Source organism: Lacerta agilis, chromosome 5, assembly GCF_009819535.1.
Source record: "Lacerta agilis isolate rLacAgi1 chromosome 5, rLacAgi1.pri, whole genome shotgun sequence".
NCBI classification, from domain to species: Eukaryota; Metazoa; Chordata; class Lepidosauria; order Squamata; family Lacertidae; genus Lacerta; species Lacerta agilis.
Window position 1 is genome coordinate 92102306 of NC_046316.1, and position 24071 is coordinate 92126376.

General features: G+C 48.6%; 2 protein-coding genes across 2 annotated transcripts in view; both read right to left on the reverse strand.

Moving 5' to 3' along the window:
- The window catches only part of PSMD1 (proteasome 26S subunit, non-ATPase 1), a 91353-nt gene extending 82989 nt beyond the window's left edge, over window positions 1-8364 (reverse strand). The window contains exons 1-7 of the mRNA XM_033150883.1: window positions 8349-8364; window positions 5601-5644; window positions 4349-4422; window positions 3936-4105; window positions 3042-3247; window positions 1913-2056; window positions 266-492 (exon numbers count right to left, since the gene is read on the reverse strand). Coding sequence (XP_033006774.1) covers window positions 266-492; window positions 1913-2056; window positions 3042-3247; window positions 3936-4105; window positions 4349-4422; window positions 5601-5644; window positions 8349-8364 — 881 coding nt within the window. The remainder of the gene's footprint in view (window positions 1-265; window positions 493-1912; window positions 2057-3041; window positions 3248-3935; window positions 4106-4348; window positions 4423-5600; window positions 5645-8348) is intronic.
- A 6005-nt stretch (window positions 8365-14369) lies between these two features.
- On the reverse strand, window positions 14370-22714 carry C5H2orf72 (chromosome 5 C2orf72 homolog). Its single transcript, XM_033148200.1, has 3 exons — window positions 22054-22714; window positions 16387-16503; window positions 14370-14923 (listed from the first exon to the last, which is right to left on the reverse strand). Exons 1-3 carry the CDS (start codon window positions 22712-22714, stop codon window positions 14832-14834), a joined length of 870 nt encoding a protein of 289 aa, XP_033004091.1. The 3' UTR covers window positions 14370-14831.
- Window positions 22715-24071: the final 1357 nt, after the last annotated feature.

Genomic DNA, 24071 nt, shown 5'->3' on the forward strand with positions numbered 1-24071 from the left:
TACAGTGTGTACAGTATTTACATACATTCAAGGGAGGAGGAAAGTGCACAGGGTACAACTGCTTGGTCCTCTTCTCTTTAGTTCAAGAAGCAGATTCCCTGAAATCTAACCAAAACCCACCCTGTGATCCGGTTAAATCCCAAGGCTAGCTCTGCCATACACCACATTGGAGGGCAATTCATCTTGCAGCTCAGCACCTGACAGTATTTGTGTCTTCCAAGCCACATGCCATCCATTTGGATGCTTCTCGAACAAGCTCCCTTACCCTTCCTTTTCTGACCCTGGGACAGTCCCTGTGTTGGTTGACCCAGGCACAGAATGAATAGGGGTGCCAACAGTGCGGAGGTTCTGGATAACGGAAGAGAGGAACTGCTGGCTGGCACTTTCATACAAGTCAAAGCAGATCTGGTAAGCCATGAGAAGGTTGTCCTCCTTGACCAGCTTCTCCAAGATGTCGCTCACAGCCTGCGGGTCATCCAAGAAAATGAGGCACTACGGGAGAGAGAACAGAAGAAAAGTAAGAGGATGTCTCAGCATGGAAGTAGGGGTTTCATAAGGCCAATGATTTCTTACCCATTCATTATGTAAAATTTACTAGAAACATTGTATCTGAACCCCATTCCCATTGAGCTCATGTTAATGTTTGGAGTGGGGAGTGTTCCATATTTCTATGCTTTTATAGGCATTATTATAGTGGTTCCTGCATGGCACTGAAACCACTATAATATACCAAACAAGTCACCGAAATGTCACCTGAAATAAATCTTCCTCCCTTCCTTTTTTCCTTTGCACACCTTCACAACTCTGAGGTAGGCTACACAGAGATAATAAGTAGTTTTGTTCCATAGAATCATAGAATCCTAGAGTTGGAAGAGACCACAAGGGCCATCCAGTCCAACCCCCTGCCAAGCAGGAAAACACCATCAAAGCATTCCTGACAGATGGCTGTCAAGCCTCCGCTTAAAGACCTCCAAAGAAGGAGACTCCACCACACTCCTTGGCAGCAAATTCCACTGTCGGACAGCTCTTACTGTCAGGAAGTTCTTCCTAATGTTTAGGTGGAATCTTCTTTCTCGTAGTTTGAACCCATTGCCCCGTGTCCGCTTCTCTGGAGCAGCAGAAAACCACCTTTCACCCTCCTCTATATGACATCCTTTGATATATTTGAACATGGCTATCATATCACCCCTTAACCTTCTCTTCTCCAGGCTAAACATACCCAGCTCCCTAAGCCGTTCCTCTCAGCTTTGTGGCTGAGCAAAAATGTAGAGACCAAGGGTTGAAGATGTTCCTATCATGCAACAGAACTTCCCTGAGATTCTCTTCTTCCACATCTTCCCTGATCCCTCCCAAATCTGCTCTGAGAGTTCCCCCAATCCTCCAGTTTTGTGGCAGAAGCGGAAGCCATTCCACTCATGCAGTGACTTCACAAATTCCACCCAAACCCTTTTCACTATCCCACTCCGGCTGCTTTCAAGCACTCATTCGTTAAGAGCATTAACAACCAAAAGAAAGAAAAGTTTCACAACCAAAACAAGTTGTCAAAACACACCAAAACAGCTGATGTGTTTCTAAAGCACTCAACACAGTGGGTGCTTCAGCTGAGCCAAGCTCCATCAGTCGTTGTGAGTTTCTCTTGAACCACAGGCCAAGGGGGCAGAAGGACATGGAAGAATTTTAGCAAGCAGGTCCCAGCATGTATCCCAGTTCATTTGAGTTAGCAACCACAATTTCCTTGGATGATTTGCATCTTACATTTTTACACACACACACACACCACTATTCCTCCAAAGGGTGAAGTACGCATGCCACCATCTGGCAGATACTATTACTCAGATACCCTCCTCTTCCCCTGCTCCCAAGGCAAACTAGCATGTGGTCTGTAGCCATATGTACACACACAGCACATTACCTGGCAAACATTGATGAAGTCAGGTTTTTCTAGGTTCATGTAGATTTTAACCAGAACTCTCAGTACCTGGTTGCGGAATTGCTTATTCTGCATCAAAGACATGCAGAGTTTTAAGCTATACGCCAGCATTCCAGGAACATCATTCTGCCATGAAAGAAAATATTGCTGTAAAATATTTTTCACAATTGTAATTTTTTTTTTAACCCATGTTCTAACAGGCCTACCTCTTATCTTCTTGGAGGGTCGTGAGGTGGAGAGAGACAACAAATAATGCAAATGTGACAAAAACTAATCTGGCTAATCAACCCAAGCAAGTCTCACCAAACTGGCTTCAGTAATACTGAATGCAAAACATGAACACAATCCAAATTAACGGAAAGTGTACCTCATTCTGTATCTCATTGCTGAAATGCCTACGTACAGATAGGCAACATTTTGAGAACTGGTGCAGCATAGTGCCCAAGACCATGAGCCAAGAAGTCACATTTCAGCTAAGAGGCTGCTAGGTGACCTTAGATAATCCACTCTTAACTTCTAATTGGTACAATCCATTTGCTACTTTTGCCATGGCGAGTGTTTCCCCAAACTTTGGCGACACTGACAAGAAGAACACCACCTTTTGCTCTAGCTTGGAGCTGGAGAAGAGACAATAATTGTATAACAGTTGTTTTTTGAGTTTCGAAGGACACAACACAACTATGGAAAAACTCTCGGACTTGTTTGCCAGCTTCAAGCTAGTGATGAAGACTAAGGTCAAGGCCTCTTGCACCATCCAGTGCTAAAGCAAGCCTCAGTCTGTTCTCCAGGAGTCAAAGGGGAAAGCTGGAGATGACCACCTCAGCAATGGGTGGCCTTTTGAGTCCCAGGTGCAAGAGCACCGTCTGGAACTGCAGAGGGGCCAGTTATGATGGGCTTCAGAGGGCCTTGAAGCTAGGCAAGGGGTGCGGAGGGTTGTCCCAGACCTTGTGTGGAACTACAGGGCCAATATGAGGCAGGGGATGAACAGCCAACCCTCTGTATGTCTGCTGAGAAGCAATTCCCACCGAAAGCTATTCTCAGGTAAGTATGCACAGGATTTCTGTTTTAGGGTGTGCCTGTGTCAAACATAACATGCTGTGCTTTCACCCACCGATTCCAAAATGGTTTTCTCAAAGACATCCAGCCTGCGTGTCTCCAAAGCAATCCCAATGGCTTGCTTGTATTTGTGATCATCTAAACAGCGCTGGAACATCTTGTTGACAATGCCTTCCAGACGCGGATCCACTGCCTTCTTCGCTCCCTCGGCCAAGTCGGCATTTTCCACACATTGTTTGGTGTAATGGTCAATGCACTTTGCTGGGAAAAGAAACACACATGCTCCACGTTAAGGTTCTCCAACTGGCCCAGCGTCACAAGGTCAATATATCCTCAGGATGAAGTACAGTACTAACACCTGTCAAGTTACAGGTTCAATTCAAAGCAAAGAAACTTTCATCACAAAATCATTGGTTAACTTAACAGCACTGTAGGACTAAGACATTTATTGTCCTCTGATTTGAAGGGAAAAACCAATAATCCTGTGCTAAGCATTCATGGTTTCATTCCATGCAAGATTCTGCATGCGCTTCTTTGTACTGGGTCCGAAAGTTATATTCCGTGCAATCTCAGCTTTCATTATTAAAAACAAAATTTCTCATGTTGCAAGATTATTTGTAGGATAAAGTGCCACTGCTCTTTCCTGCATAGCTACCTTTGAACATCTCACGCTCTTCAGAGCAATGTTCTGCTATATGCAGACATTCCTTCCACTCCTCATGCAAAGAGTCTGTTACTGACAATATTCTGCCCCTTGCACCAAGTGACATAAAATCTAAAACTGCAAGTTTGTTTCACCACATTAAGCAAATTTACATTTAAATAAAGCAAACACTTCTCTTTCAAATCCTGGAAACCAGAACTTTGCCAAATCAGTATACTCCGTTTAGCACTTTGGTAAACCAGGGTAGTCAGCTAGAATGTTTTCCAATTCAGAGCCCAGACATACCAATGATCGTCTCCACATATTCTGAATTGTCATTGACATTGAAGAGGTTGCCTGCTCCCAGGGCATAGTTCAGTGATTCTTCAAAGGCTCCCAGGTGATAAAACACCTTTGAAGCCACCAAAGCAGCAAATTCACGACTCCGGAAGCCAACATCTTCATACAGGATTTCACTATAGCAAAAGCAAGGGAGAAACCATCAGCTGCCATGACTCCTTTAAACAAAAAAACAAATTTCACATTTCAACTAACAACCTGTGGATGATGGATATGCAATTCCTAAACCAAGAAATTCAGCTTATAGAATGTAGAATCTATTTTTTTTCCTATTAACCAAGAGACAAGACAGGTGCGTTTCATCATTGTGCTCTGAACAGAAAAGCCACCCTAATGCCAGAAATAATTTTTCTTCTTACATTTTGTCCACTGACTCAGAGATCTCTGCCCAGAAGTCATTGACAACAGCATTCAGTTTCTGAAGAGCAAATTCCTGCGAAAACCGAGAATTAAATTATTAGAGCTCTGCCTCCAGAATCCCACAAGTGCAGAGTTGTGTTACGTAGACAGGTCTTAAGTATAGCCATCTCTACCACGTAGTTTCCCAAAATAACTCTCATATTTACCAGCTTACTCTGTAATATCTGTCTAGAAGGATGCAGAAACTAACTTCTGTGCACAGTGATAAGTTGGCCCCACTAAAGGAATGCAGGCAAATGGTAGAGAATTATTTGACTATTTCCAGGCCACTTTTGCATGTCTTTGTCAGACTTAAAAGGCAGAGTGCCAAGCTACCTTCTCCCAAATAGTGAACTCAGTGTGGCTGAGTAAGTAGAGAGTATAAAGCTATGACTATTTTCCTTTTACTTAAACCGGCTTGCTCACCAGGGACAAGGGTCAGCCCTGCTTTCTTCTCAGACTAGGGTTTTACTTAAAGCTTAAAAATACCTAATGCAGGCCAAACATCACTGGAATCCACCAACATCTGTTTCTTCTTGAGTGAGGGTTGTCTTTCCTGACATCATTATGTTTTGGCTAACCATGTTTTAAGCTGCATGCTGTAAGAATGGCTGAGCTGTCAGCTAAATCATTATAATGTTTAACAGAATGGCAGTGTACTGCATATAATCTAAATTAAGTGCTGCTTGGAACCTGACAATGAGGATACTAATGGCTGCTTCAGACATGGACTTTAAAAACACAGACTTTTAAGAACTATGTCAACCTTAATAACCAGCTATGCTTCAAATATATGCCAAGTTTCAACTACAGTCGTACCTTGGAAGTCAAATGTAATCCATTCCAGAAGTCCATTCAACTTCCAAAATGTCTGAAAACCAAATCGCACCTTCTGATTGGCTGCAGGAAGCTCCTGCAGCCAATCATAAGACGCGGAAGCCCTGCTGGACGTTCGCAAAGCGGAACACTCACTTCCAGGTTTGCGGTGTTCAGGAGCCAAAATGTCCGAGTACCAAGGCGTCCGGGATCCAAGGTACGACTGTATGTGCTGCTCCTATTCTCTGTTCTACCATCTCCAGAATGGAACGCATGCAAAAATGACTCTTATCTAACACTTTCTCAGTTGCTTTTCCTGAAAAAGTTAAAAGGATAATCCTTGACCCAGATACCTGTATGAACAAGTGTGTAAAAACAAAACCTTAATACACTTACCTTAAGTTCTGGCTCTTCCTCATCAAGCAGTGAAATAATTCCAGCTACAAAAGAAAGGTCATGTTAGTCAACACAGAAATCAATGCAGAATTGTCACAGCAGATTCTACATCATACAACCCATGTTGGTAAACAGAATTAGCTTCACCTTTTAATAATTAAGGGCATTTGTGTCTTAAAAACTACTCCTGCTTAAAGCACACTGGACTTAAAACTGCCATCCTATGCACATTTAAATAAGAGTAAGCCACACTGAACCTAGTTTTAGGGTGTCAAAGAGGACATTTCAATGGCACTTGCATAAGAGACAATCTGGTGGGGGGGGCTGTATTTCCATTTCTATTTATTGCCATCTAACCACGTGTCTGGACAGTTGGACAGTGTTCTCGAAGCTACTAACATGAGTTTGGCCAAACTGCGGAAGGCAGTGAAGGATAGGCGTGCCTGGCGTGCTCTGGTCCATGGGGTCATGAAGAGTCGGACACGACTGAACGACTGAACAACAACAACAACCACGTGTCTTGCAACAATAATTTCCCAATGTGGAAAGTAAGCAAGAGCCTTAAGGCTGCTATGTGGGGCTGCTTCTCATGGGCAACATGAATGACTAAAGACATTTCAACTATTGGTAAAGTATTGTAAATAGCTCCTCCCTGTGGCAAGAAAGAATTGCAACCAAGCAAAACAGCTGTACAAAACTTGCATATGTTTTGCGTTTTCCTTCCTACACAAGCAGCTAGCAACAGGGCATATGAACAGGAGGGCTAGTAAGTTCTATGGGTGAAGTCTGAAAACCTGTTTGGTAGTCATTCACTGTATGGCTCCAAATAAATACTGTAAAATCAATAACAAGAGAGGAAAGCAAATAAGGTTAAATGCAAACCCCTCTTCCTTTTTCCCCAGAGCCTTACTGCATATTCTACAATGCACATCAAAAATATAGTCACAATTAAGCTGGGTTTTGACCACTTAGAGTTCTAAGTGTTGCCTCGGCGAGCAGCAAAGAAAAATTGGATAGTAGGATATGAAAATGTATGGCAAAAGCAGAAATTGATGGCCACCTCTCCCCATCCACTGTTCCTCTGTGATTCATCATCTATAGAGGTTTTCTTAAAAATACAAACAAAAATCCCCTTTAGCAATTAATTACCCCTTTCCCCCAATCCCTAGAGACAATTAAAAAAATAAGGGTAGCTTCAAAACAAGAGGGCCAGTGCCTCTACATTCCACTACCCATCTCTAGGGGCTCTTTCTGAACACCATCAGTGCCTGGCTACAGACAGACACTACTCCGGTCATGGCTAACGTTTAGCAAGTGTAAGAGAAGCCACCTCATGTCCCCTTCTACACTTCTTTTTCACAATGTCTCTTTACCCACATCCCTCTCCATATAAAACCATTCCTTAGAACTTTTCACAGTTGAAAACAGAGGCATTTTGACATCTGCAAGACCTGTTTTATGTCCACATGCATGTTTACGTGCATATGCACAATCAAGACACAACGGTCCTGCACTCACCTACCCACAACTACAGGACACATACCAACTCTTGTATTTGGGCCCCCACTCACCTCTGGAAATTTACAGCATGAAAATTAAGCACCCTAGCCCCTCTCTCGCTTCTCCACCATATATTGCCTCCCATTTATTATATGCATTACCTTTCCTTTAAGAAGTTCAAACTGTGCACACAGTCCTGACATCACCCATTTTATCCTCACAACCACCCTACGATGTAGGCTGAGCTGAGTGATAGCAACCAATGCACTTCGTGGCTGAGCCATTTTAAACACAGATCTCCCGCAGTCTAGCCTGACACACCAACCACTGCCCCACACTGCTTCCTTCCCAACATCTGTTTTGCCCAGAGGCACCCATTGGAGTCTTAACTACACATATTACCACCTAATGCGTAGCCTAGAACTCAAAGACGTTTTAACTTCCAGTCCTGAAGCACCTGAATAAGCCTACCACACGTGTCAACATGCCCGATTTGTGTTGTTGGTTTAAAAAATATATTTTGTAAGGCACCCAACATTCACCCCCAATAAAAGAACAGGGGCAGTGACTCCAGCACAACAGATGTCCATGTAGGAAGAACCCTGATGCAGGATCAGGCTCTTGGTCCATTCAGTCCAGCGGTTCTGCTCTCACAGTGGCCAACCAGATGCCCAATGTGGGAAACCCGCAAGCAGGGCCTGAGCTAAAGAGCAACTCTCCTCTTCCACCGTTTCTGCTTTTGTCTGCGCAGGCAGAGCATAGCCATTCAGCCCATTAGCCATGGACAGCTCTCTCCTCCCTCGTCAATCGTTGGCCGCCGCTGCCTCCTTCCTGCGGGGGTGAGTTCCCTCGGTCGACTACGCGCTGCGTAGGAGCAGGAACTTCCCTCCGCCCTGAAGCTCCCGACGCTCAGCTTCACGAGATGCCCACAAGCGACAAGTCATGACAGGAAGGGGGCGAGGCAGAGGGGGACAGGCCGCTCCGAACGGAGACTCCTGCGTGGCAGGGGGTCGGGCTAGATGACCTCTGGGGGTCCCTTCCAAGTATGCGGTTCTAGGATTGTAAGGGCAGCGAGGGACCTGCCGGGCAAGAGGAAGGGGAGAGGGACAAGGAGCCGTGCAGTGGACCCTCGGGCTGGGCCGGGGGCTCCCGGGAAGCGGCTTCGGGCCCTGCCTGACTCAGCTGAAAAGAAGCGGCCGGAGGGGGGTTCTTGTTTCCTCCCGGCGCCGCGCATGCGCGCTCCCTCACCGGCCGAGGTGATCATGGCGTCAGGTGTCCCCCGCCGGCGTCTCCGCTGAGGGAACCGGGAAACGGCGGGTAAAAGGGCGCGGGGTGAGGGGGAAGACCTTCCGAGACCGGCGCTGCTTGTCCTGCTAGCCCGTGACCAAGCTCGTTCGCCGCTTCCGTCGCGTCCTCGAGCCGCCCCGGAAGTGACGTGATAATAGCGAGCCCTCGGGACTCTTGCCACGCCCCACCGGGCTTCGAAGGCCCCGCTCCCCTCGGCAACCTGCGGTTGGGGCTGCCTGCGCGGAATGCCTGCTTCGGAAGGAAAAGGCGGCGGCGAGGCCTGTGGAACCGGTGGGAGGGGGAATTTTCCCGAGGGCAATGGGGGAGGAGGGAAAAGGCGACCACGGGAATCGGGGCGCTGTGGCAGGTCAGGCAGCGGCAGAGACACCCAAGCGCCTCGCCAAGGACCCCTCCTTCCTTATACAGTACCTGCCTGTCCTGTTGCTCAGAACTGGAAGTCAGAGGGTCGTGGCCACGTGACTCGGTCAGGGCCTTTGGGTGCCCCCTCGCCTGTCCCTGCCACGCAGGTGGGACAGCCACCCTGGGGCAGCACCCGAGGGGCTGCAAGGTGTTGCAGGGCTTTGTCAGTGGTGGCCCCTCAAGGCTGGAACTTCCCTTCTCGGCCGATGTGCATTGCAAAATCATACAAAAATTAAAGGTAAAGGAGTCAGAAGTGTGGACAAACAAATAAATCACTCCTTACTTTGCATGAGTTGCCTTTGGCGGTATATTTTTGTATGGCTTTGTAGTGTGCTAGTATATCACTACCCTGTATACTGTTGGTGTGCATGGCATGGCGTTCATTTATTGCATTTATAGTGTATCTTTTCTTCCAAGGAGCTTGAGATGGTAAACACCAACTCCCCATTTTATCCTTGCAGCTCTATTAGGGTTGGGGGTTTTTTGTGGGGGGGGGGGAGATGAGCATATAACCTTTATTCTGTAAACTGCCTTGTTATACAAAACATGGTCAAGATGTGCTTTAATAAACTGAAAATCAATATCAATGAAATTATGAGCTTCCAAGAGACAGGATTTAAGATATCAAAAAAAATTATTACATCAATTATTCCTGCATATAAAACCGACACACCAAGTTAAATGTTACATAATACTCTGGCCGCAATGACAAACTAAAACAAAACAGAGACACAGAGTGCCATCATCACATTATTAAAAGGGGGGGGGGAGGGAGTGGGAGGCAGGAGAACAGTCATACAGCCAACCTGAAGCTCTATACTTTAAACAACCATGACTTGCCTCAAAAAAATCTGGGAGTTGTAGTTTGTTAAACATGCTGAGAGATGCTAGGAGGCCCCTATTTCCTTCACAGAGCTACAGTTTCAGAGTGGTTTTACAATCAATTCCTCTTCCCAGAAAACAGATTTGTAACTTGTGAAGGAAAGACAGGTCTCTTTGCAATTCTCAGCACCCTTAACAAACAACAACTCCCAGGAATCTTTGGGAGAAGCTACAGAAGTGGTATTGTAGTGCTTTAAATGTATGGTCTGAATGCGGCCTTGGAAGGAGTCCCTGCCTTTCTTCCTTTAATCCACATACTTTTGTCTTATTGTGCAATTCATGCTTTCCCACTCACTGTTCAAAACCATTTAAAGAACACAGCGCTCTTTGCCCAGCATAAATAGCTAGCATATCAGAATTAAATACTTCTAGCACTCAAATCTATTTACATTTGGAACATGCAAATTTATTCTGGCATAAACTTTTGTGTGCCAAACCCACTGGGTGAGACACACAAAGTGGAATTCCTCAGCAGGTTCAAGCAGCACAACTGATGGCAGTAAGTGTGTGTGTGTGTGTGAGCACACGGACGCACGCACACACACACACCGTCGATGAGCTCACTCCTGATTTGCAGGGAGTTTGAGTCAGCATCTCCATATGGATCAATAACTACAAGAATCTGTAGCGATTGTGAATTTTATTCAACGGATTAATGGTTGGAACAACTTAATTCATGGTTTCTTGTTGTTGTTCAGTCGTGTCCGACTCTTCGTGACCCCCTGGACCAGAGCACGCCAGGCACGCCTATCTTTCACTGCCTCCCGCAGTTTGGCCAAACTCATGTTAGTCGCTTCGAGAACACTGTCCAACCATCTCATCCTCTGTCGTCCCCTTCTCCTTGTGCCCCCCCCCATCTTTCCCAACATCAGGGTCTTTTCTAGGGAGTCTTCTCTTCTCATGAGGTGGCCAAAGTACTGGAGCCTCAACTTCAGGATCTGCCCTTTCAGTGAGCACTCAGGGCTGATTTCTTTAAGGATGGATAAGTTTGATCTTTTTGCAGTCCATGGGACTCTCAAGAGTCTCCTCCAGCACCAGAATTCAAAAGCATCAATTCTTCGGTGATCAGTCTTGGTTCAATTCATGGTTAGTGCAACTAAAACATTAGTTCCTTTCATTTGCTTTATAATACACTTAAGTTTTGGGGTTTGACAAAGATAAAAATGGCACGACTCTTTTCGTACAGGCAGATTAAACCTTTGGAATGGACACTTGAGTTTGATGGCGTTTCAGTTACATTATGAAGCATAGCAGCAGCAGCAGCCGTCCTTTCCAACAAGCGAGTTGTGTGGTTGCCATATTTTATTTTATTTTTTGTTGGCAGGGCTCCTGTGCCTTTCACACCTGCAAGTTCAGGCAGAAATAAAGCCGGGCTGGTTTTCCCTCACTGCAGAAAGCAAGGAGATGTTTTATCCGGTTGGTTTCTGTGTGTGCACACACTTCGTGCAACTAGTAAGTAAAACAGGAATTCTGTTAGTGGGGAGGTAGCAGGTGGAAGCATTTCTGCAGGGCATGGCAGCCTGGTTCTATATCCGTTGGCATGGCAGTTGGCATTCCTGCCTAATGAAGCCGTGATGCCCAAATCCTTACACATAAAGGCAAGCTCAGCATCTGGACCTATTGAGCTGTGCGGGAACAATGTAGAAACTCCCTGCTCCAAGAGGGGCCAGTATTTAAATTCAATTCCTCGGGTAAGCATTGGAGAGCTTTCTGGACTGGGGTCCTCCTTAATCCACCTTCACCCTTGCACATTCCCTCATTTCAACTTACTTGCGCTACTTACCCTCCTCTTGAGGTAAATGTTATCCTGTTTCAGCACATTAAAGACAACTGAGGTACAGAGGAAACCAAAGGGACGGACCTGCAATTCAGGGGCAGAAGAGGGTGTCTCAAAATCCTGACTTCCCCCTTTTCCTGAACCATGCTGCTGTTCACTGCAGGACTGGGAGATATTCCAACCTGGGGACTTCCAGATATTTTGAACTACAACCCCCATCAACCACAGCCAACGTGAAGTTAAGTATTCAGGAGTATTTGTAGTCCGTCTTTCATAGAATCCTAGAGTTGGAAGAGAGCACAAGGGCCATCCAGTCCAACCCCCTGCCAAGCTGGAAACACCATCAAAGCATTCCTGACAGATGGCTGTCAAGCCTCCGCTTAAAGACCTCCAAAGAAGGAGACTCCACCCCACTCCTTGGCAGCAAATTCCACTGCCGAACAGCTCTTACTGTCAGGAAGTTCTTCCTAATGTTTAGGTGGAATCTTCTTGTAGTTTGAATCCATTGCCCCGTGTCCGCTTCTCTGGAGCAGCAGAAAACAACCTTTCTCCCTCCTCTATATATCCTTTTATATATTTGAACACGGCTATCATATCGCCCCTTAACCTTCTCTTCTTTCACCCTGAGGGTCCCAGGGTAGCACATAATAATACATTGAAACTGAAAATTTAAAATTTTAAATGGACAGCAGACAAAACAAGCAGTTGTAGTCCCAAAAATATGGAAGGCTGCAGATTGGAGCAGGCTATCCCAAGGCATGCTTCGCAAATGAAAAGGGCCAACAAAGCCAACAGCTATGGACAGCGGCCCACCAAGCGTCTCCTAGTCTTCCATGCCTTCATGGAGCTTGTAAGGCAGAGGGTACAACGGCCGACTGGAGTTTGGCCTGGCCAACAAGTAGCAGCAACCCTATCGCAAATTTTGTGATGTTTCTCTCCCTCTCAGAAGTCTCGGATGGAGGTCAGAGAAAGAACTCTGTTCTGTTTAAAAATTAGTTTTAAAATGGTTAACACGGGTGATGTCGGTTGCAAAGGAATTTCCAGGGCTTTACTTTTCTGCAGAGATTTTCCCCTCCCCATTTTGTGAAGTTCATTAGCAGCAATGAATAGACGCCAGCTGAAAATACATCTAGCATTAGGCAAGCTTGGTGGTTTCAAAGCTTTTAGCTATGTTTACGAAATACAAGGAGACCAAACAGGCTAAATTAGGTCACTCTCTAGTCTAGGGCATCGGGGGAAACGTTCCAATACAAACTGAAAATGTGCCAATGCATTAAGCCTAAGTTGCACAAGAAAGCGTTTTGTCAATTCTAGATTTTCCAGAACGCCCCCCCCTTACAGGTTAATTAACATAAATCGATATAATCTCCAGCCCCATCAGAGTTTTATAGAGAACCCAGAGAGACAAAATAGCAACTAAGGTGAAACAGAAAGAGAAACATTAGTCAAAACTTGATATTTAGGCTGCAATTCATGCTTGCTGCAGAGCAGGTCCTACTGATCTCTTACAGAGGGTTGTACTGTAAAACCTTCAGAGTCGATTAGCTGAGTTCTAATACTGAGGAATACACTTAGAATCATAGAATTCTAGAGTTGGAAGAGACCACAAGGGCCATCCAGTCCAACCCCCTGCCAAGCAGGAAACACCATCAAAGCATTCCTGACAGATGGCTGTCAAGCCTCTGCTTAAAGACCTCCAAAGAAGGAGACTCCACCACACTCCTTGGTAGCAAATTCCACTGCCAAACAGCTCTTATTGTCAGCAAGTTCTTCCTAATGTTTAGGTGAAATCTTCTTTCTTGTAGTTTGAATCCACTTCTCTGGAGCAGCAGAAAACAACCTTTCTCCCTCTATATGACATCCTGTGATATATTTGAACATGGCTCTCATATCACCCCTTAACCTTCTCTTCTCCAGGCTAAACATACCCAGCTCCCTAAGCCGTTCCTCATAAGGCATCGTTTCCAGGCCTTGGACCATTTTGGTTGCCCTCCTCTGGACACGTTCCAGCTTGTCAGTATCCTTCTTGAACTGTGGTGCCCAGAACACTTGCTGTGTTCTTTACTGAAACATACACACCACATATGATGGGATGCAGCTGTTTGGAATTTTAGTGTGTCTTGCTGCTGTTCCAATTTTACATTATGGACTATTCACAAGATTATTATTATTATTTTTAAAAAAACCACCCACATGTCTATAGTACGAACAGTTCACAGTGAATAGAGTATTTTGAAATGTTAGGCCAGGAGAAGCACTGACTTCTGGAATCTATCCAGGAGCCCAAGTAAAGCGCGTCAAGCAGCTTCATTGGCAAAAATAATTGATTATTTCCTCTCTCCTTCTGTGCTGTGTTTTCACCTACACGGCACCAGTTACAGAAGCCTGCAGAGACAAGGCCTTTCTAAAGACAGACAGTGTTTCCGGTGCAAAACAAAACAAGATTCTCGGGCATTTCATGGGTGACAGGTTTTGGGGGCTCCATCACATTCTTGTGAACATTGGGTTGTTGTTGTTTTTTTGCCTAAGCTCTGCTACCGTTTCCTGCCCCTGCAGGCCAGTCCCTAGAACACAAGGGTTTAGGAGAATTGTAGGACAATTGCAGGGCAAGAGAACAGGAGGACAGGTCCGAAAAGGAAGACTTCTAGGAATGCTCTCCTAGGATGAGAGTAAATGCAAAATATATACGTTGGGCTCCGTTTACTGCAAATGTTCTTTGGACTCTTAACAGTACCAGATCCAGAATACATTACAACTGTTATCACAACCAGAGAGAAGAGGCAAGCAACACCTGCCCAGATTTCTGCACACTCAACTGAGGATCTTTGCGATGGCTAACACAGTTCAAGCTGGAAAACAGAGAGAGGTTTTTGGCAGCACCAGAGTCGTTCCTCTTTTTCCTCCCAAGCATAATAAATTCTCAGGCCATAAATACTTCCTCACCATACATTTCACATTTGAAGGTAGTTATTGCCTAAATAAGGCAATTAAAACAATTACCCCAAAAATGAGAAGCCACAGTCGGTAATATGCTCACTGACTAGAGGACAATGCCCGCCACTTTCCATGAAAAAGGACACAGCCTTTTGAGTGGGAAGCTCAAGGATTTGATGTAGTTCCTATGAAATTCTTGAGGCTGAGGAGGTCACCCATCTTCACTTGGCTGACACTAAGCAAAGCTGCTTCTGGACTTCTGCTACGAAGTTTCTTGGGGTCGCACAAAGGCAAAGTAGCTCCTTTAAAAGAGCCAACAGATGCTTCCCCCCCCCCAAAAATGTGCCCTTCATGCTTTTCCTACAAGGCAAATAAAGGACAGTTCCTTCAGTCCGATATAGCAGCAAAAGAGAAGGTTCCTCCCGGACTTCTTAAGTGGCTGTGATTCCACAGGCCTCTTCACAGTTCCCGTTGGGCTCCAGGCTGGTCAAAGATACACCTTCCTCTGGGTCTTGCAAGGCATCTACGTTGGGGGGAAAGGAAAACCGATTTAGAGCGTCTCAGTTACAAAGGGAAGACCATCGTGGTTTCCAGGCAAAACGAAGCCAAGGAACTGAAAGGGAGAGTATTTTAACTTGGCGCCGAAAATATTTTAGGCTTTTTTGACAAATGTAGGTTGCAATTCTCTGCACTCTTTACCTTGAATGGTAACTGAACGCAGAAAGTAGCAAGATGCAGAATTGCACAGGCGGGGTAGAAGAAGAAGAGTTTGGATTTGATATCCCGCTTTATCACTACCCGAAGGAGTCTCAAAGCAGCTAACATTCTCCTTTTCCCTTCCTCCCCTACTCTGTGAGGTGAGTGGGGCTGAGAGATTTCAGAGAAGTGTGACTAGCCCAAGGTCACACAGCAGCTGCATGTGGAGGAGCGGGGATGCGAACCCGGTTCACCAGATTATGAAGGGTTGAGTTCAGTGCAGCACTACGGTTTCACCAGCAGAACGTCCTCCCTCCGTGCATCCCCTAAATTTGTCTGGCAAGCAGAGCCGTCTTTCCCATTGGTGTTACTGGTGCATTGCACCAGGTTGCCAGCCTCTCAGGGGCGCCCTAGCGAGTGGGGGAGCTGTGCGGCTTTGCCAGCAGCCTCCCCTTTCCCTGCACGCCCACCAGCTGCGCCCAGCCAACTATATGGCTGGCTGGCGGGCGTGCAGCTTCCTTCCCAAGCCTCCGCAGGAGGAGAGCGATCCGCAGAGGCTTAGGATGGAAGCTGTGCGCAGCTTCCTTCCCAAGCCTCTGCATCTGCTAAAGACAGCCCTGCTCGGTCGTTGTCCTCCTCCTGCTTCCTGGCGAAAGGCGGTATGCAGCCTTCCCGAGCGCCCTGATGCTGGAGAGAATGTCCGCCAGCATGTTTTCCTGTTTGATTGCCGCCACCACGCTGGGGATCGGGGGAGGCAAAGGACATTTCCCACTGCCCTTCCCTTGTTTTGGAGTTGCCGGGGGGGGGGGGGCGCCGGAGGGATCTTTGCACCACAGCGCCGGATATGCTTAAGACGGACCTGCTAGCAAGCTCCCCCCCTCCCAAAACTCTCTGTACATATTCCTAACAAAATAGAAAATTCTTTCCAGTAGCACCTTAGAGACCAACTGAGTTTGTTCTTGGTATGACCAACTCAGTTGGTCTCTAAGGTGCTACTGGAAAGAATTTTCTATTTTGTTTCGACTATGGCAGACCAACACGGCTACCCACCTGTAACTGTACATATTCCTGTTTGCAGATAAACTTCAGCACCAGCACCTAAATTGGCACACAGTCCCAGACACCACAGGGGCTAGGAACTTTACAGACTTTCAAACCAAAAATCAGGAATCTAATTCTGGACTCCACATGGGATGACACCCGTGTAACAAAAGTTGCAGCGGATCAGCCGGCCGATCCCAAGAGCTGCCTACCCCCCACTGCACCACGGAGCCCTCAAGTAGACCTGACCTTCGCTGAAGTTGCTGGGTGCTGCGTCCGAATTCCCTTCCTTCCGCCGACTCCTTCGGGCCCAGGGGATGCACTGCAGGAAGGCTGGGATCCTCTGCTTCTCGGCTTCCGCCCCGTCTTTGGAATGAAGAAGACGAGAGCAAGAGGTCAGGCCAGATGTAAAAAGTGCAAACGTCCCGGCAGATAGGATAACCTGGCTCAGGCAGATCTGATTTGCCAAATCCGGAGCAACGCTCCAGAATCCCCCAGGTGCAGTTAAGGTGTGCTGAAGCACAAGAAGAGTCCTGGTCGATGAAGAGAGTGGCTCACCTAGGCCAGCATCCTGCTCTCAGAGCGGACAGTCAGGTGCCCCTGGGGAGGGTGAAAGCAGGAACTAAGCGCATGAGCACTCTGGCCATTTGCGATTCCAGGGACAGTGCCTCCCAACAGCGGAGGGAGAACCAGGGGCGTCTTAGCCATAGAGGCTAGTGGCGTGGGAAACCACGGCGCCACGTTTTGGAGGGAGCCGGGGAAGAGGCGGAGGCTGGACGTGGCACCTCCCGGCATCAGCTCACCGCCCTCGGCCGCCTCCACCATTCTGCCCCCACGCCATGCCCAGTGCCTCCGTCCAGTCGGAGGAGCCGCCCTCCAGCTGCTGCCTGTGCGGAGGGAAACGTGGGCGGATCCTGGCCAAGGCGAGGCGGCCGTGCTAAGCTTTCAGCTGCCCTTGTAGCCAGCCAGGGAGGTCAGCCTGTTTTTCCTGTCTCTCACCATCAATGCCAACTTAGCCACGGATGTGTGCGGGATCTTGCCCGCTGCGCCTTACGAGAAGGCTGTTTACCAACGGGGGAAAGGGGGGGGGAGCTGCACCTGACGAGCTGCTGCCTGCTTTGCAGCAGATGAAGATGCAGGAGCTCGGTGCAGGATCCGTGAGTGAAAATGGAAGTCCCAAGCTGACAGGGGCGTGGGGGGGGGGGCGCCGGAGGGATATTTGAATCACGGCGCCGGATAGACTTAAGACGGCCCTGGGGAGAACACAGCCATTGTAGCGGCATGGATTCATGGGAGCAGTTGTTGCCGGGGGGGGGGGGGTTAACAACTTAGGTGCATTTCCTAAAAAAAAAAAAAAAAGCTCAAAAAATTTGGTGGACCCCCTAAAAGAAGCTCAACAACTTTGGCTCCCTCCCTGCAAAAAGTCCTGTTGCCTAATCTCCACAGCCCCAAATCACAGAATCATATCATTGTAGAGTTGGAAGGGACCCCGAGGGTCATCTAGTCCAACCCCCTGCAATGCAGGAATCTCAGCTAAAGCATCCGAAACAGATGGCCATCCAACCTCTGCTTAAAAACCTCCAAGGAAGGAGAGTCCACAACGCCCATCCCAGCTCTCATTGTCAGAAAGTTTTTCCTGATGTCTAGTCGGAATGTCCTTTCTTGTAACTCGAAGCCACGGGTTCGAGTCCTACCCTCCAGAGCAGCAGAAAACGAGCTTCCTCCCTCCTCCATGTGACAGCCCTTTAGATGTTTGAAGATGGCTGCTGTGAGGATTCTGTAGTGGTTTCTCACGAGTAAACACGGTAGACCGTCTGTTTACAGGTTTATTGTGCAAGCATTTACTGTGCAGAGCTCAAAAGTTCATGTCCATCTTAGTCACTCTCAGATTCCGGAAGTGGCGCTTTCCTGGAGCGCCCCCAGCAAAGGAACTTGTGCACCCCCAGTCTCCTCCTTCCCTCCTTGCGTTTCACCCCTCTACGTAAGTGGGGCGATGGAAACGTCTTGCTCCCTCCTTGCTAGTCTGGGTTCCCCGACAGCTATCCTATCTCCTCTCAGTCTCCTCTTTCCCAGGCTAAACATACCCAACTCCTTCAACCGTTCCTCATCAGGCTTGGTTTCCAGGCCCTTGATCATCTTGGTTGCCCTCCTCTGCCCACCTTCCAGCTTGTCTACATCCTCCTTAAATGCTGTAACCTTTCCCCATAGGGGAGTTGCCCCTTGATCATTTCGGGTGCCCTCTTCTGGGGCCCAAAGCAAACCTGCCCAGAAAAGAGGCTGCCAGCTGTATCTCTGTGTACAATCCCCGGAACAGGGAAGCAAGACTAGAAACATCACCTGGGGGAGGCAGGCAGGTACATGCTGCTGCTTCTCTCCAGAAGGAGGCACTGCAAAACTCACAACGCAGACATGCAAGGGAATGAGCTACCCTCGGAAGAGGGTGCCATTGCCGCCACCTATTATGTGGTGCTGTAGTCTAAACCACAGAGCCTAGGGCTTGCCGATTGGAAGGTCGGCGGTTCGAATCCCCGCGACGGAGTGAGCTCCCGTTGTTCAGTCCCAGCTCCTGCCCACCTAGCAGTTTGAAAGCACGTCAAAGTGCAAGTAGATAAATAGGTACCGCTCTGGCGGGAAGGTCAACGGCGTTTCCGTGCACTCCTCTGGTTCGCCAGAAGCGGCTTAGTCATGCTGGCCACATGACCCAGAAGCTGTACGCCGGCTCCCTCAGCCTATAGAGATGAGCGCCACAACCCCAGAGTCGTCCGCAACTGGACCTAATGGTCAGGGGTCCCTTTACCTTTATCATGTTTTGAACACATATTTCAGAAACAAAATAGGAAATTCTTTCCAGTAGCACCTTAGAGACCAACTGAGTTTGTTCTTGGTATGAGCTTTCGTGTGCATGCACGAAAGCTCATACCAAGAACAAACTCAGTTGGTCTCTAAGGTGCTACTGGAAAGAATTTCCTATTTTGTTTCGACTATGGCAGACCAACACGGCTACCCACCTGTAACTGGCATATTTCAGAGTAAGTGCTACTGAGCTCACTGGGAAATTGAGCATAGATGCGTGGGATTTGGGCCCAGCGGAACGAAACAGATACCTTTCCTCTTTGCAGCCGAGGCGGCCTGGAATGACCCCACGGTTACCTTTAAGAGCCTGGGAGATTACCAGCCTCCGTCCTGGAGGATTATCGAGTAGTTTGGCAGCCAAGGATGTGGCTCGAGGGGCCGGAAGGCAGTTAGCGGAGCAAGGGAACGGCAAACCTGCCCTGAGAAGTGGAAGCTTAAAGCCAAGTCCTTCTTCGTGCAACACATAATTAATCTATGGAACTCCCTGCCCCAGGAGGCAGTGATGGCCACCAACCAAGATATCTTTAAAAGAGGATTAGACAATTTATGCGAGGAAAGGTCTATTGATGGCTGTGCTCTGCAGTCAATGCTTCTGAATCCCAGTTGCTAGAAATCTCAGGAAAGGAGAGGGCTCCTGTGTTCGAATCCTGCTTGCCGGTTTGCCACAGGCGCTGGGCTGGCCACTGTGAGAGCAGGATGCTGGACTTGATGAGCCATAGGGATATTCCTGCTAAATCAATCCTTATGCTAGTTCTCTCCCCCGAACCCCATTTCCAGGTAACTGGCATTTCCTTCAAAATGTTGTATTTTAAAAACAAATAAGGTTGTTTCTTGGCCTCGCTCCTCCGCTTTCTACCACAACCAGATAAATCATTGTTGCTGTTTTTCTGCCACCAATTTCACACCAGGACAAAAAAAAACCCTACTCCTCCTCTTCTAGGTGCCAAGCTACTGCCCAGATCACAGGAGCAAGGCCGTAAGAGACAGGGTGGTAACCCGGTTAGATGCTGCTGAAGGAAAGACACCTGTAAGACCTTTTAATTATTATTTTTCTCAGCAGTCAAGACGGATATTCGTTTTAAACAGAAAGTCACTGGCAGCGCATAACTGGCTCCACCTTAATATGGACGCATGGAATTGCAATCAAAGGTATCCGAAGAATTTTTTGTGTGCTGCGATGGCTAGAGCGTTGGACCGGGACTTGGGAGACCAGGGTTCAAATCCCCACTCAGCCAGGAAGCTCAGTAGGTGACTGACCTTGGGTGCCAGCCTCTCTCTCTCTCTCTCTCAGCCTAACCTACCTCACCGGGTTGTTGTGTGGCTGAAAGGGGAGGGTGGAGATAACCATATCCTACACCCACAGTGGGATATAAACAGGATGGCAATGCCTAAATCTGTGACACAGAAATGAATTGCAGCAACGGGTCAGTGAGTGTGTCTGGCTGTTAAGCAGGAGGTTGGTGGTTCGAGTCCACCCAGGGGCGGCTTCCTGCATTGCAGGGGGTTGGACTAGATGACACTGGGGGGGTCCCTTCCACCTCTACAATTTCACGAATCAGCGTGGAGTTAATCCAGATTAGTAAATGGGTGTCACGTTTAGAGCCTCCAACAAAGTCATGGGAGACCAGGGTTCAAATGCCCACTCAGCTAAGGGTGACTCTGGAGTCACTCAGTACCTCTTTGAGCCGATTCCTAGGGGCTGAGGTCCCTTCGGCCCCCGCCAATAACAGATTAGAGGGGTCCAGTCACCCCCCAAGTTGACGGGCACTGCCATTCAAATTGTGTGTCTTGCGATCGATTATGGAGAACGGGGCTTACCGGCGCCCCCTCCCCAACATTTAATTCAAGCTGGCATCCCTGTCTACCTCACAGGGTTGTTGTGAGGAATTAACGGGGGGCAGCAAAACCACGTGGGCCACCGTCAGGGCCGGATTTAGGTTTGATGAGGCCCTAAGCTACTGATGGTAATGGGGCATTTTATACGTCCAGCTGTCCTTTTTCAACGGCAAATTGTCACTGTTTTTTGTGTTGAATATATGCTATATGGTAATTTATGGACCTGATAGGTATCTAAAAAGGGACGCGGGCGGCGCTGTGGGTTAAACCACAGAGCCAAGTCTTGCTGATCAGAAGGTCGGCGGTTCGAATCCCTGCCACGGGGTGGGCTCCCATTGCTCGGTCCCTGCTCCTGCCAACCTAGCAGTTCGAAAGCACGTCAAAGTGCAAGTAGATAAATAGGTACCGCTCCGGCGGGAAGGTAAACCGCGTTTCCGTGCGCTGCTCTGTTTCACCAGAAGCAGCGGCTTATGCATGCCGGCCACATGACCCGGAAGCTGTACGCAGGCTCCCTCAGCCAGTAACACAAGATGAGCGCCGCAACCCCAGAGTCGGACACGACTGGACCTAATGGTCAGGGATCCCTTTACCGTTACGTATCTGAAGCCATGTGCACATAACAAAATATGAATTTTATCAAAGTAATTGATTTTTATCTTATCTTTTGGAAATGTGCATCCAGTTATTTTTCCCTTTATTTTTTTGGGGGGGGAGGGCCCTAAGAGAGTAGGGCCCTAAGGTAGAGCTTGTTTAAAAGGTAAAGGGACCCCTGACCATGAGGTCCAGTCTAAGCTTGTTTAGTTTATAGGTAAATCCGGCATGTCCACTGTGGAGCTACCTGGGCAAAAGAGAGCTGGATATAAATGCGGGGGGGGGGGTCAGGTAAATGCCTCCTGCATTTATGAATTTTATCAAAGTAATTGCTTTTTTATCTTATATTTTGGAAATGTGCATCCAGTTATTTTTCCCTTTAATTTTTTTTTTTGGGGGGGGGCCAAGAGAGTGGGGCCCTAAGGTAGAGCTTGTTTAAAAGGTAAAGGGACCCCTGGCCATGAGGTCCAGTCGTGACTAAGCTTGTTTAACTTAACTTATAGGTAAATCCGGCACGTCCACTGTGGAGCTACCTGGGCAAAAGAGAGCTGGATATAAATGCAAATAATAATAATAATAATAATAATAATAATAATAATAATAATCAGGTAAACGCCTCCTGCCTGCGGCGCTCACCTGCTCGGAGCTTCAGGGCGGCTCTCAGCGCCCGGCAGGCGGCGGCGCGGGCTTCGGCGGCCCCCTGTCCGGCGCCGGGGCTGTAGGGGGCGGCTTGCAGGGTGTCGAGCTCCGCCGGGCGCCTCCGCCGGAAGACTTGCCGGAGCAGCGCGTCGAGCTGCAGCCGGGCGCCTTCGCCTTCTCCGGGCCGCCCGCTCCCCAGCACCACCACGCCCACCACGCCCGGGAGCGCCGCCGAGGGCAGCTGGCTGCGCACGTCGCGGAGGATCTCGCGCAGGCGGAGCCGCTCCCGGCGCGCGCGCGGCGGCGGCAGCGGAGGCGCGAGCGACGCCTCGCGGAAGAGCACGAAGAGCAGCGCGCACGGCGGGACCGAGCGCGCCGCCGCCGCCGCCGCCGAGCCTCTGCCGCCGACGCGCACGCGGACCCTGCGCGCCCCTCCGGGAGGATCCGGATGCTGCGCCCTCGCCGCCGCCGCCGCCACCTCCTCCTTGCGCGGCTCCGGCTCGGCGAAGAGGTCCCGGGCGAAGGTCTCCAGCAGCAGCCGCGGCGGCGCCGGGTCCCCCTCGCGCGCCTCGCCCACCAGCAGCAGCCGCGCCCGGCCGCCCGCGCGATCCACCAGCGCCTGGAACTCGCGCAGATGCAGCAGCAGCGGGGGATCCATGGAGAGAGAGGCCGGCCGAGCGCGCCTCCGAGGCCGGCCGAGGACTCCTCCCTCCCGCCCGCCCGCAAGCTCAGCCCCCGGCCGGGAAGGATCGCCTGGAGCGGCCGCCGGAACCGCCTCTCGGAGGAGGAGGAGGAGGAAGAGAAAGCTGCGACCCGCTATGAATTCGCTTTATCTGCTTTAAAGAACTCTAGAGAGGTAGAGTTGGAAGGGGACCCCCCAGGATCATCTAGTCCAGCCCCCTGCAAGGCAGGAATCTCAACTCGAACCCGCCCGCCCCCATCCCATAGTTATTAATGCCGCCCTTCGTCCAAGGATCGCGGGGCGCTTTCACAGAAGGACGGAATCGTAGTGTTGGAAGGGACACCGAGGGGTCATCTAGCCCAACCCCCCGCAATGCCACAGTTGCTACCCCACAGTTCAAATAGGCGTTGAATAAGGAAGTATTTCTCCTTTGTCTGTCCTGAATCATCCAATATTCAGCTTCTATGGATATTATTAGCATTATTGGTTTTTATTGGGGTTTCTTGTGTTACAGAGCAAACAGATAAACGGGGAACGGTGCATCTGTTGTCTCCACTTTCAATTCATAGTCTTTTTCACAGTTTGCATTTGGGGAGAGACATTTTTGTCATAGCCATATTCCAGTTGGGGGAAAGGGAAGGGGAGCAGAGAGATGGGGATATTGTTTTTTCGTTCTATTGCCTATTCTTAGGGGGGGCTTGTGTCAGCACCACTTGGGAAGGTCTCTGTATTTATTTATTTTTATTGATATTGCAAGAGGTTAGGGGTTCCTGAGCTTGGTTGGTTGTGTTTAGTTGATTGTGGCATGGCTCATTTGTGTGAGGGAGGCTGGTGGAGGGGATAGTCAGGGGTCAGCAAACTTTTTCAGCAGGGGGCCGGTCCCCTGTCCCTCAGACCTTGTGGGGGGCCAGACTATATTTTGAAGGAAAAATAATGAACAAATTCCTATGCCCCACAAATAACCAAGATGCATTTTAAATAAAAGGACACACTCTACTCATGTAGAAACACGCTGATTCCCAGACCGTCCGTGGGCCGGATTGAGAAGGCAATTGGGCCAGATCCGGCCCCCGGACCTTAGTTTGCCTACCCATGAGATAGGTCCTTGTCCTGTTGTCCTGGGGTGAAGGCAACCTCCGTAGCCTGTCCGTGTGCTCATTTCAGTTTGTTTCCCATATGTTTTGGTACCAGTGGTCTATGTTCACTCCTGATCAGTCCTTCCAGTGTCTAGTTATGATATTTCTAGCTGCTGGTTCTAGTATTATGAAGGAGAAAAGCTTTCTCCACATCATGTATAAATTTACACACCTCAATCGTGTCTGTCCGTCTCCAG